The following is a 14,340-nucleotide window of genomic DNA, read 5'->3' on the forward strand; positions in this document are numbered from 1 at the left end:
CAGAATTTTTTCAAAACTACATATACATACCAGTTACTCAGTGAGAAAAATATTTCTATATGTAGTGTATGGAACGGAGTGAATAAACCTATCCAAGAGCAAACCATTCTTGGGCATCTAGAAGTATTCTGAACCAGCAGAACTTGAAAGAGATCCTTTAAAAATTCACGATTTTCTTTGAAAAAAAAAGAAACCCCAGATACTCTTAGCAAAAATGGGAATATTCATTGGCATAGTTAACATTCAGTGCAGCTAATAATGAACATTAAAACCTGAATGCTTTTATCCCCCATTATCACTAATGGAATTTCACAAAATTTCAATATAATAAATTTGATACATGCTAAATGGTACAATTTTTACATTCTGTCTTCAATATTTCAACTGTCAATCTCTGCTTCAGTAAAAAGATTTGAATAAAAGGAACACAATTTTGAGGAGTGTGAAAACAAACTAGTTTCTTCAAATTGGATTTAGCTAGTACTTATTTGTGACAATGACAATTGACTTCAAGAAGATGTGCAGGGTTTCTGTATCACTATGTTAGTTCATAATTAACATTTGTTAAACTAATAGCTTTTGTAAACTGCTGCATAAGTCTAACACAGACAAAGTATTTTCTATATACAGACTGGCAGATGCATTGCTTTTTGTCTCTTAAAATTTGTCGTCGCATTATATGTTTTTGGTCATGATAATATAGCTTTGCTACACTACATTTGTCCTTAATGTTTATTCATCTTTAAAAATTATTTACATTACTTCCAAAAATCATTTAACCAAGCACTTTCATTTTAACATTTTTAGGTTCAAATTCTGACACTGAATTTAAATGAGCTAAATAAAAGTTAAATATTCAATTTTGTATTATCTAAAAGACATACAAAATAAGTTTCTGGTTCCAACAATACATATCTCCAAAGTAAAAAATTGACATCAATCTGAGAGGATTATCCAACATTAATATCCTTAAATAGGAACAAAGACACGTTATAACAAAGCACTTTTCATATAATTTAACACACAGAGACTTTGATTGAAGAGAGTTTGTAAATGGATCCAGGTTTCCTCTAGTTGGATTGACACTTTGGCGATTTCTTCCAGCAAGACTGGCTCTGATGAAATGATTTTAAGGTGCAACTGAAATGAAGACAGGTAAGTCAATTATTTAAATCCAAATGATTACACTTGGGGAAGGGGTATCAACTTTTCTGTTCACGCCACATTTTCTGTACAGTGATGCCCAAGTAATGCTATTTTCTCTCATACATTCAATTTAATGTTATCTTTGTCAGACCCTTTTCCCAATCAGTTATTCTGCTACTATTACATATGTATTAGCTAGAAGAATGCAGCAAATGTTCTCAAAAACAATGCCAAACCATGTATAAGAATGAAAAGGTGTGCTCATTGGGCAAGAAGAATGAAGCCAGGCACTCTCCTCATATCTGGGGCCTGAGTATAGTGACTTCAAACAGTTAGCACATGTTGACCTGGAAAAAGGGACAGAGCTCAAAAATAAACTTTAATATCATGCAGGATAGCATATTGCACCACCATGGGCCTCAGTATAGCGTGAAGTCAATATGCAGCTATGCAGTAATGGTAGTCATAAATCATAGGCAAACAAAGGAGTAAGGAATGAGCAGCAGACACACAAGAGACCAGCAGGCTTGCCCGATAATGATAGCTTAAGCAGTCAGCATACATACAGGCCTTTTAGCCTGAAGAATAGTAGCTGCTCAATAAGTAAGCACAGGTAAGTTAGATCACAAGGTAAGAACGTAAGAATGGCCATACTGGGTCAGACCAAAGGTCCATCTAGCCCTATATGCTGTCTGCCAACAGTGGCCAGTAACCAGGTGTCCCAGAGGGGGTGGACCGAAGACAATGATCAAGCAATTTGTCTCTGGCCATCCTTCTTCAGCCTTTGACAAACAGAGGCCAGGGGCACCATTCCTTACCCCCCAGCTAATAGTCTTATATGGACCTAACCTCCATATATTTATCTAGCTCTTTTTTAAAACTCTGTTCTAGTCCTAGCCTTCACAGCCTCCTCTGGCAAGGAGTTCCACAGAATGACTGTGCTGTGTGAAGAAGAACTTTATTTTATTAGTTTCAAACCTGCTACCCATCAATTTCATTTGGTGTCCTCTAGTTCTTGTATTATGGGAACAAGTAAATAACATTTCTTTATTCACCCTCTCCATACCCCTAATGATTTTATATACCTCTATCATATCCCACCTCAGTCTCCTTTTTTCTAAACTGAAAAGATGGCACACAAACTGCTGACAGTGCTAGTTTATAGCAGCTGGGGATATTATTTAGGGACATCAACAAATGTCTGACAACAAGAATAGCATATGTGTCAATTAATTACCAAGATAATAAGCTGGAGGTAAAAAGATTAATGACCTGAAAGAGAATGGCATCACAGTATTAGAGGGTGAATAATTGCAAATGAAGAGGGACTGAACTCCCTACTGAATATGCATTAGGGATAGCGTTATCAGTGTAACACGTTAGAAAAGCTATATCCCAGCCTGAATGCCTGAGGTGAAATACCAAGATAACCATCATTGATGAAGGACATCATAGTGAGCAGGAAGATGACAACTAACACTTCATTTTGTTTTGCAAGAGATGGTGTAAGCATATGGATGCTTAGCTCAGAGTTCTCTGCCTGACTTGGTTACAGTGCATGTGACTTTTGCTAACTATTATAAATAGTGGTATTTCCTAAGTCTGAGTGGTGCAACTGTACACACTAGGGCTCCCAAATGAAGAGTAATTCTGCTAATATTGGGCCTGATCTTGGGACAAGAACCTATCAAATTTCAGAGTGCTATTTGCGGAAACTAAGTCGGTAATATAATCAATGTATAATCAAAAAATCAGGCAACAGTACCACTGAGCTAACTCTTCACTTTTCTAAACTCTACAATATATTATTGCTCAGGTATCACAAAAAGAACTTCCCCGGTTGGACTCTAAATCAAGTAAACATTTGTATTTGTAGAACTTAACAACTCCCTTGCTCTTCAATTTTAATCTCGGCAATGTTGTTATTAAATTGCCTCAATTAAATGGACACTAAACAGACGTTTGAATTGGGGGATGTAAAATGCTGTTTAATAATTGTTCAAACGCCGTGCTTCTACTAATCATTTAAATGGCTAAATGCAGAGAGGGGAGTTTGCAGGGGACTGCTCCAGCAGGGTTGGAGCAGCCCCTCTACCCACTAGGGTCGGGCTAAAGCGGCTCCTTGCTCCTCTCCCCCATGGAGGCTACCACCAGAGCTCCCAGCCCCCCTCCCAGCCTCATGGTGATGGCAGGGCTGGAGCAGTACTCCACCCACTCCCAGATACCGGTAACCCATTAGATTCACACTAGGGGTGTTAAAGACACAAAATTTTTAAAATTTGTAACTAATTCCTTTCCTACCCTATAGTACAATAAAAATAGTCTCTTATTTAGCATAATCTACATGCTTTAGCATAATTCAAAACAACTTTAAGAACCATTTTACTAAATAGCCAATTTTTTTTTTTTTTTTAAAGGGAGTACTTGCTGCATACGACAACCTAATTTCCACACCACCTGGAGTACGCTGTCAACTCTGATGCTTAAGTCATAGTTTCTCAAAATCAGCAGACTAAGATGAAAACTGAAAAATACAGCCCCCAGTGTGAAAGGAACAAACAAAATCAAATGTTTATCCTCACAAAAATGTAGGTAAGTTATTTAACTACTTTTTAAGTAACTTTTGGTTAAGAGAAGCACTAAATCATACCGGGACAAAAAAACAAAAAGATCATAAGCAATGCATCATATGCAAGTGATTTTTAGGACTGTCAAGTGATTAAAAAATTTACTTGCGATTAATCATGTGCGCCTCCCCTTTGAAACGCCGCTGCGGTGTTTCCAAAGGGCAGCACAGTAGAAACCTGGGATCAGCTGGGGATTCCAGCTGACACCCGGCTCCGTGTTGCAAAGCCCCTCTGAAGTGCCGCTCTGGCATTTCAAAGGGGATTTGCAACAGCAGAGTTGGGGATCATCTGGGGACTCCAGCTGATCCCCGGTTCCGCCAGTACTGCCCCTTTGAAGAGCTGGAGCGGCACTTCAAAAGGGCAACACAGTATTAATGTCTGCAATTAATGAGTTAAAAAAATTAATGCATTAATCCTGTTTTGCATTAATTGCAGGCATTAATGCAGGTCAATTGACAGCCCTAGATTTTTTTTTAAATTGCTAGTATTGTCTTTGCCACCATCTCTACTTTTTCATGTAAGGTGCAGAGAATATATTCATATTGGTCAATGGCTACAGTAAATACTTTTATTAAACAAGAATCTTACCATGAAAGAAACTTTCCAAAGCAGGTCCATTCATTGTTGTGGTGACTATCTATTTTACAGTGCAACATACCATTATGATATACTAAGTAACAGTAACAATAACAATAATGATATCAAATGTATACAGTTACCTTTAAAAACAATGCAAGGTATGCCTGGGCCAGCTCAAAGTCACATTTCGAATTCAACATCGTCCCAATCAGTCTCAAAAAGCTTTTCATCACATCTAGAGAGCCACCACCTTCTGGAGCTAAGCCTCTTAGCTCTGTCTCAATACCAGATGGTCCCATTTCCTTTAGAATACTAAGTGGAGACTTATCTGTGTTAAAGCAGTAAAAAAAACCAAACAAACTGTTAAACATTTGCAATGAAGAAACAGAAATATTCAGTACAAAAAATTCAGTATCTTTGAACAGCTATTTGGTGTAGGGATGTTAAATATAGGTTAACTGAATAGTCAAGTAACCTCCTGAATTCTTATCAGTTGCTCAACTATTCTACAGTCCCTGGGGTCAGGGCCAGCAGCAGCGTGGGGTGCTAGGCAGGAGCTAGTCCATGAGGGGAGTCAGTTTAAAAACCAGCTCCTCTTGAGGACCCACTGCTTGTTGCCCTGTGCTGCTGCCTCTGATAAAGAGGCAGCAGTGCGGGGTGGCAGCAGCCACTGTCTGCAAGGGGACAGAGTTTGAGCTCCCAGAACTGGTGCACACCGGAACTGAGCTGGGCTGCGTGCCTGCCCAGCTCCTCATACACTTTACATGCAGAGCCACAGCAGGGATAGGTCCCCGCACCTGGCGTGAGCCAGAACTGAGCTGGGCTGTTGGCCAGCCTGCTAAAAAATGTATTGGTTGGGAGGGGAGAGGGAAATGTGTGTAGTCCATAGCATTAAAATATAAGCTTTTGCTTATCAGTTAATCAACTACACTATTACATCCCTAATTTGGTGGCATTCTGGATGAGTCTTCGTGATCTTAAATAGTCTTCGTCTGTTAATTCAAGTTTCTGAAGTTACTGAGAAGAGACTAACTTTCATTGTAATTTGTTAACTGATGTACTTTACATTATAATACAGCAGCTATATACAAGGCAAAAGTCACAAAGCTTATTTGTATAAAAAAAGTCACATTAAGATAATGCTGGTAAAATACAGCATCCAATTTCCTCAGACATTCTCAAACAAAAAGTACCATACATATACACAGCATATATACAGTTAGTATTCAGAGAATACTTGTAATTGTACAGGTCTTTACATTTATTTACACAACAGCTTTGAAAAGATCTAATATCATACTATGTACTGAGATACTAAATGTACTGCACAAAAATGTATACCTGACTATATTAGTTCCTGTATACAAAATAGGATACTTAAGATAAAACAATGTTTTATTAATCTCTCACATATTCTATCACCAACTAGAACTACTGCAGGGACTGTTAAACCAAAAAGCGACAGTTACCAAATGACAGAATATATCATGTAAAACAAACCTACTGGCACTAGAGGAAGGAAAAAAAGATGGATACATCTTGAATTTACTGATTCTGATAGTTTCTATAAATGAAACCCCAGGTTGGGTGATAATTGTGGTAGAGAGATGGAGGGGAAATAGCTCTCTCCATTCCTATACTCCCCAATCAATTGCACTGGGCCTGATTCCTACAGAATTCCCTTTGAAATCTATGGAAATTGCACAGGAAAGTGGCGGAAGATCAAGCTCAGTACTTGTCTGGAGAGACTTTTCTGTAGAAACTGGTTGAGAGGATAGCAGCACCTCAGTTCTCATTCTGACAACTTTATCATAGCCACAAAAAATACAAATGTCTGTTAAGCGAAAATTAAGTCTGCAGACTATTTTAGAATGCAGCAAAATGGCAGACTAAAAACTTGTCAATTTCTTCATGCTTGTGATCTAGTCCAAAACCTGAGGTTGAGTTCATTTTGCTGAATTTGGTCCTAAACTGTGCATAGCTTTTTTAAAAATAAATGAAAGGAGGATTTGTTTTATAATCTTATAATTCAAACTGCTGAAATTTTTTCACTCAAACTTAAAAAACCTCAGGATAGACAAAGTATAAAAAATATTGCAAATTGAGACCATGTGAAAAATATATGAGACTGTTACAATGGGAACCATTCTGCAACCCTATCAGGAACAGATTTAATTTGCCGGTCTATGTTTTCTGCAAATTTTATTTCTACCCAGTGTTAAATCTGAGATACATTCTTCCTTCATCTGAGTGTGACAGACTAAACTGCTCACTTCAAAAACATTATTTGAAGAGTCTAAAGAGCAGCAACAAATCTTAGCAAAGCTGGCTTGCCAACAAGTCTCTAATGACAACCTACTGATGTTCCAGTTCTGCTCTTTTAAATTAGCAATTGCTTCTCAAATCCTATTTTAAAGTGGCTCTGCAGTGGCACCAGTTAAACAAAGTTAAATGAGTCCACCAAGTATATGCATCTCTACAGGTGATTTGAAGCATTTCAATTTCAAAATGCAAAAAGCCAGGGGGAAGAACGCATAGTGCCTGTGAGGCCCTGGAGAGGCCCCCCTCCACCCCAGCGGCCTGGGGGAAGAACCAGGCTCAATCTTGCTCTGGCCTCCCTTCCTGGTGGCTGGGGAGGGGGGAGGAAAGAGCCAGGGCCAGTTAATGTGGGGGGAGAGGAGGGAGGGATAATGGGGGGCAAGAGTAGGGGGAGGGGCAAGACCTGGAACAGCCTTGGGGATGGCCTCATGACTGGGGGAAAGAGCTAGGGCTAGTTGGTAGGGGTGAGAAGGGGCCAAAGGGGTGGGGGGGCAAGGGCCGGGGGGAAGTGCTGGGCCCGCCTCGGACCCTCCCTAGCTGGGGGGAAGGGGAGGGGAGGGGGAGAGAGCCTCTGCCCCAGAGGAAGCAAGCTGGGCCAGCCACACATCTGGGCTGGGAGCGAGGAGTAGGGAAGAGAGCCAGGGCTGCCACACATCTGCCTGGCCCTCCCCGGCAGCCAGTGAGGAGCCAGGGCTGCCTTTCCCCAGAGAGGGGGGTTGGCAAGCTTAGCAAGCAGTGGGCACCATCCCTAGTTATAGTTAAAAAATCATTTTTTAATTTATTTTTAACTGTTAACAGTGTTTGCTTAGTGATACAGTCTTTGCAAATATATGATAACCCTCTTTTCCATGACCTACTAATTCTTCATCAGAATTCAAACATTCATCCCGATACTAATAGTTTGTTACACTTTAATGACATTTCGCACACCGACTTACACTCATTACTGCTCATGGCTTCTTCAAGTTGAATGTAGAAATCAGATTTCTGTGCTAATATTCCAAGGTTCACCACCTTTGACTAAACAAAAAAAAAAAAAAAAACAAAAAACATCATCTGCATCTCTTGGAATACAACCACTATATAACGCATGCTTTCACAACTAAGATATTTGTCATAGATAGGTCAAAACATTTGAGGAATCTGGATATAATTTCATTTATATAACTATATAACAGAGTGGGTGCTGAAAAAAATGTATTAAAATTTTTTCTTCACAGAACTTTTAAAGTATGCCAGAGGTACATTGGAAAAACATAAAATTTTCTTAACTATTCATTTTTTCCTTTACCTGCTGTTCATTTTCTTGCTTAGCAGCAGCATATCGTGGTACGAGGCCAGGAACTGTTGGAATGAAGAATGGAGCGGATTTGGGAACTTTCGGTGGCTCTTTTGGTTTATTCTTTTTCTGTTTGAACATTTGAATTAAAATAGTCAGGTTTATCATAAAATCTTTTGATTTTACAAATTTTTTTGAAAGAAACCCTTATTGGGAAGATAACCAGGACTGTTAGAATCATGAAAGACTTCTATATTGGGGAAATTTGTATTTATTAACATTAGGAAGACTTTTGAGAGAACAGCTACAAAATCGTTCCAGGCATTATGGAACGCATTACGTTTTTTCCTAATGATAAATCCTAGAGTAACAGTGAAAACAGAAGGAGGGTCTTTTGGACCAGTTGTCTATGCCTGATGCAGCTCATGGGAGGGGTATGTAAAGCTCTCTTTATGACACTTTCCATCCATCTCTCTTCCAAGCACTGGTCTGGAGGCACAACTTAAGAGGAAACTCATAGGGGTATTTAAGTTGGTCTCACTGGAAAGTGCCTTTAAACAGGCCGATTTAGTAGCCACAGTATCTGCTCGGCCAGGCCAGAGATGGCAACAAAGCAGTCATTAGCCAATTCCTACACCAATCAAGGACTCTAGCAACTGGTTAAGTCAGCTGTCTGTGTTGTACTACCAGAACTGTCCAAAGAACGCGGAATAAAGACCACAAGATCTGGCCCAGAAGCCACAATAATAAATGCTTTCAGTGTGAGGGATACATGTCATATTACCCTGATAATATCAAGACTGAGGAGGTTTTTCCATCTTGATTCAGAAAGCGATGACAGGGTCACTAGCTGCTTTTCCAATTGCTCTGGTGAACTATAGACAATCATTTCATCACTTGTTTCTTCATCTCCTGTGATGTCCACGTCTTTCAGAGACAAATTTCAGTTATAAACATGTAAACCAAAACAAATTATATCCACAATGATGCATGAAGTTTACATAAAAATATATTTGAGTTAAATATTTTGTTGAAATTAAATTTTAATACAATGACAACTATTATAGGTAACCCCAGAATCAGGGAAACTTCAAAAGATTTAAAAAAATTGTTCGTGTACCAGTCTGACCAAATTTAAATTTGAGATCAGTTGCACTGGGTCAAAATAAAGTTAATTGGACAGTTTCTTCTAGTTTCTTGATTACTATTAAAATGTTGTCAAGATGAACAAAAATATTAGAACTGAATATTTGATGTTACCAGCTGTGTGATATATTATAATAATAAAAGTGACTGGCTATCACAGGTACATGTGCCTTTAAGAAACACCTGTTTAATCCAAATACATGCTATGGTAGCAAACTAATTCATGATGGCTGTGTGTCGAGAAGCAGATGCAGCAATAGAGAAGAGCAAGGGAAATGTTCACTAATTATGAGACTTCGCTAAAAACATTTAGACTATGCATCTACTAACGTGTGTACAATCTTTATAGAACTGTTCTCACAGAAATATGCATACAACTGCATGCATGAAAGTAAAGATGGTTTTAAGATCAATGTACTGTAAAGAGATTGGGTTCTGTCCCTATGCCTGCCTCAGTCTCCTTATGAGACTGAGCAAACCACTGGATTCAGAAGCAGGAATTAATTTTAGGGACAAAGGTCAGTGAATTACATTTTAAGAGAGTTCCAGAGATGGTAGAAAAGAATCCTTATTATAAATCAAATATTTTCTGTTAGTATGAAGAAATTGTGTTAGAAAATACCAAATTGTACATTGAGAAAATAGAGTCTGCTATTTTAGGTTCATTACACAGCCAGGAATAAGTCTCCTTTATACCATGATTACCTTGGGCAGGACAAGTTCCAGGACGCATTATTACAGAAGGCTCATAATCTGCTGGAAGTGGCCGTAAAGAGACAAGTGAATACAAGGAACGGTTAGACCTGAATAATTGAGACAGACATGACATATTAAAAATGAGAACTTTTTTCTGACAAACATGGAGGATTATTTTGAATAGTGTTTTTAAGATTTGATATTACTGCAACATAAAAAAAAAAATCACTGACTTTCTCTCTCAGAGTTAGATTAATCTCTACAAAACTAACAAAAAAAGTCAAAACTTAGAAAAAGTTCTCTCTACAATATTGGTAGAAGTGAAAAATAAAACTCCCTGCAAAAGCCATTATTATAAATGTCATTATTTCTATTATAAGGTAAATTGTAGCACATTTTAAACTTCTTGTTTCCTAGAATGTATGTTTATGATGTTGATCAGAAGACAAGATTTGGGATTCTCATCTTTAACTATTGTGTCATTTTGGTTAATCTCTGCAGTTTATCTGTAAAAGATAGAATTAGCCATGTGAAGAGATTGTTAGGTTTAGATTTGTAAAGTACTTGAACACTTTACAACAATCCTTGTATAAGTTTGTACACTGCTTGTACAAGGATTTCCCAAACTATTAGTATTATCAAATTGTAATTATTTCCCTAATTTTTATCACCAGCAGAAATGTGTGGGAGAGAACCTTATGACAAATTAGTCTTAATCTACACTTAAAATGTTTTCTTGGCATAGCTCTGTTGGTTAATATAATTTTTTGCTAACCTAGCTATACTGGTGTCTACATTCAATGTCTAGATACAGCTCTTATCTGCAAAATTTAAGTCTATTTGAATAGCTTAACTAAAACTGTTTTCCTAAGTGAATTAATTTATAATAAGCAAAAGTACATACTGCATTTACACTAAGGGTACGTCTAGATTACATGCCTCTGCCAACAGAGGCATGTAAAATAGGCTACCCGACAGTCAATGAAGCTGGGATTTAAATATCCCCAGCTTCATTAAAATAAAAATGGCCGCCATGCTGTGCCGGCTCAGCTGATTGTCAGCACAGCACGCGAGTCAAGATGCAGATCGGTTGACAGAGAACACCTTTGCTGACTGCTCCTGTAAACCTCGTTTCACGAGGCATAAGGGAGCGGTCGACAAAGGCATTCCCTGTCGGCTGATCCGCATCTAACTCACACACTGTGCCGACAATCAGCTGATGCAGTGGCCATTTTGATTTTAATGACGCTGGGGATATTTAAATCCCCACTTCATTGACTATGTCAGGTAGCCTATTTTACATGCCTCTGTTGGCAGAGGTATGTAATCTAGACGTACCCTAAGAGAGTTTGCCAGTATTGCAATATTGGCACTGTTTAAAGTGACGTACAAAAGGAGAAAAGTCTATCACAACCCTGTATTGCCCAGTAGTTCATATTGTTCCAGCCCCTCTGCCCCAATCTATCATGTCTCTCCAGTCCCCGCATCAGTCTTGTCCCGTTAATCCTGTCACCCTCATAACTCCCATAAATTCTGCCCCTGTGTCTATCCTCTTTAGCTACCCCTCCTCCCCCCAACCTCTTCTCAGCTCTTGTGGTTCCACACCCTCCTCCCAGGCTTGGTGGAGGCTGTGCTATAGTAGGGTCTCCTCTTTTCCTTCCCTGGGCATTGCGAGGAAGAAGGGAGTAGCAAAGGAACCTTCAATTAGAATTCTGCTCCTCTTCCTCCTCCTGAAACTAAGCAGGAGTGAGGAGAAAATTTTAAAAAAGGAAAATTTCAACTGATTGTTAGGAAAAAGTGTATCTATCACTAGATATTTCATGATACAACTATCCTCCCAGGAGCGGAAGCCTGTGGCTTGAGACTTTTGAACCGGAGAAGACAAAACAATGTAGAATGTACTCTAAGAAACAAGTCTTAATTTGCAGTATGATAGAGCAATTTAAACAGCCTGTTTCCATCTCCAATTTCCACAGATATTTTCTGAATACTCATTAAAAAATGTATTATGTACTCACCACAAATAAATTCCAAGATCATCTACATGCGAGGAAGCTAGAAAGTCTCCAGTAGGAGACATAGAAATGCTGATAGCTGCTGAGTCTAACAAAAAGCAATCTATGAGGCTATGAAAAGAAAAAGATAGAGTAATGAATTAATTTTCTTAACAATATACTGTATTATGAAACCAATGTGATTTTCACATTTGCACTCAGATTATGGAAGCATACATACAAATAAGATTTTTCCAAATAATCCAATAAATTATGTGTATCCCTTAGAAGGGCCCTACACACAGTTTTAAATATTTTGAGGAACCAAGAACCCATTTCTTCAGAGTCAATTCCAAATTGATGCTTAGGGTCAAGAAAGTACATTTTATGTTTTCAGTTACAGCTACACCATGCTGCGGTTTTGGGGTCTCATCTTGCTTTCATTTTCCCCTCCTCCCACTAATTGCTTGCTTGTACCACCTTACATGACATAAAACACTGTTGGTTAGCAGCATCTCCCAACTAAACATTAAAATCAGCACAGCATTCTCAATTGTACTTGGATTCTCTCATTTCCCACCCACCCATCATAACCAGTGGAGGAGAAAAATTCAATGTTTTGGGTTTTCTGTAATAGGAAAAAAAATTGGATTTTGGATTTTTTTTTAAAATCAACAACAACTGTAATGTTGAAATAGAAAATAGAAATTAAATAGGTAATATCAGTTTAGTTTAACACACCATCACTATATAAACTCCTTATACAACTTTAATTAGTTACATTATCATGTGTCTCCCAAGACAAATATTTTTGATCCTATAGAAATTACAAATTATCAGTCCCTAACAGGGTACATATCACTTTCCACAACCTCCCCTGAAATTTAAAATCCGCACAATATAGCAAGAAGCTCCCTGCTATGCAAGGAATTTGAAGTAAGTATTTGAATGAGCATTCATATGTAAAAACATATTGAAATATAAACTCTGTACACTATATGGTGTAGAAGAGAGGGTAAATGAATCAGTGTTGTAGTGAACAAAACCGTTTTACTGTAGGATTCCTGGTAGGATTTGAACTGTAGGATTCATTTAAACTAAAGGTTTTACAGGTCACCACCATGTTTCTTCATTTTCTGAATGCTCAACTTGAGACACCTACAGTCAGATTTTCAGAAGTGCACAGGGAGTCACAACTGGAACACACACAGTGGGAGGTACAGGTGGCGCTCAGGACCCAGAAGTGGGGGGGTGAAGCAGCCAAGTGATTAAGATGGAAGACATTCTAGAGGACTGAAAGATGGCAAGGAAGGAAGGAAGATGGAAGAACTGAAAAAGGAGAGAACAAATCTGTAGCGGAGGAAGTCAGCCAGACTGTGGGATTTCTAACAGAGCTGTTCAGCTGCACAAGAGCAGAAGTATAGCAAGCAGAAGATGCCTACATAAAACCAATGTCTTCTGCAAGGAGAGCATCCATAAGGACTCAAAAAAGAAAAACAAGTACGATTAGTTAGGCTAAGAGGAACAGAAGGTGTGTTAGTGCACACTGAGATCACCAGGAAAAAACTTTAGTGCTACAGAGTTAAATGGATAATCCAAATTAATGTTAAATTTCACGCCCTATACAAACTCCTTTGAGTAAAAAAAGAAACCTGTTCATAGTTACAACAATTTGATTTTTCAGTCTGGAATAGCTTTTACACAAACTACACTCTGTAAGTTTCATCCAAAAGCCATGTGACTATATACCAATCAATCACAAATAGGGATGTTACATTTAAATTAACTAATCAAATAATCTATAAGGGCACCTCTGCCTTTGAACTACTGGGCTCTTGCTACAGTTCAAATGCAGAAACCCTGCAGGGAGTACGGGACCAGCAGGGGACTCCCCGCTGGCCCAGAGCTCCCTGCAGGGCCTCAGCCTTTGAAATGCTGGGGCTCTAGTACATTTCAAAGCAGAGTCGCAGCAGAAGTGGTGTGAGTGGAGCCATTTCCACTGTGCTCTACCTCCCCTGTCTCCCGTGGGTGTTGGGGGGAACCTGCTTTTAAGCCAGCTTCCCTTCCCGCTTTGCTTCCTCTCTCTGATAGAGGCAGCAAGATAAGTTTCAGCTTATCGGACAGTCGACTAGTCCAGGGGCAGCCAACCTGTGGCTCACGAGCTGCATGCGGCTCTTCAAAGACAAAATTGTGGCTCCCACACCCATGGCTTTGAAAGCGTGTTTGTTTGCACGGGACGCCAGTGCAGACTTCAAGATGGCCACCTTCAAAGGGCAATGCCTGTTATGCTCTTAAAAGGGCTGCGACCGGGTCCTTTATTTTTTCCTTGACCAAACGCGGTGGCCAGGGCTTCCCCCCCAACAACTTTTTTCCCCTGCTCAGCTCTTTGTGCTATATCCATCACTATTTTGGCTCTTTGTCTGTAACAGGTTGGCCACCCCTGGACTAGTCTCTTACATCCCTAATCACAGCTAGATCATCCAATTTTGTGAATTTTAAGGAGACCATTTAAACAGCCTTTAGATTACAACAGAATTTATACACACATACTTAA

The 14,340-nt window shown here is 39.0% G+C and overlaps 1 protein-coding gene across 1 annotated transcript in view; it reads right to left on the minus strand.

Annotated features, from left to right (window-relative positions):
• Nucleotides 1-200: 200 nt before the first annotated feature.
• The window catches only part of WDR36 (WD repeat domain 36), a 49,806-nt gene continuing 35,666 nt past the window's right edge, over nt 201-14,340 (minus strand). The window contains exons 17-23 of the mRNA XM_006134450.5: nt 11,811-11,918; nt 9,802-9,899; nt 8,735-8,877; nt 7,963-8,079; nt 7,610-7,691; nt 4,493-4,680; nt 201-1,140 (exon numbers count right to left, since the gene is read on the minus strand). Of these exons, the coding sequence (XP_006134512.2) occupies nt 991-1,140; nt 4,493-4,680; nt 7,610-7,691; nt 7,963-8,079; nt 8,735-8,877; nt 9,802-9,899; nt 11,811-11,918 (886 nt within the window). The 3' untranslated portion in view covers nt 201-990. The remainder of the gene's footprint in view (nt 1,141-4,492; nt 4,681-7,609; nt 7,692-7,962; nt 8,080-8,734; nt 8,878-9,801; nt 9,900-11,810; nt 11,919-14,340) is intronic.

Source organism: Pelodiscus sinensis, chromosome 6, assembly GCF_052426305.1.
Source record: "Pelodiscus sinensis isolate ZL-2025 chromosome 6, ASM5242630v1, whole genome shotgun sequence".
Taxonomy (NCBI): domain Eukaryota; kingdom Metazoa; phylum Chordata; order Testudines; family Trionychidae; genus Pelodiscus; species Pelodiscus sinensis.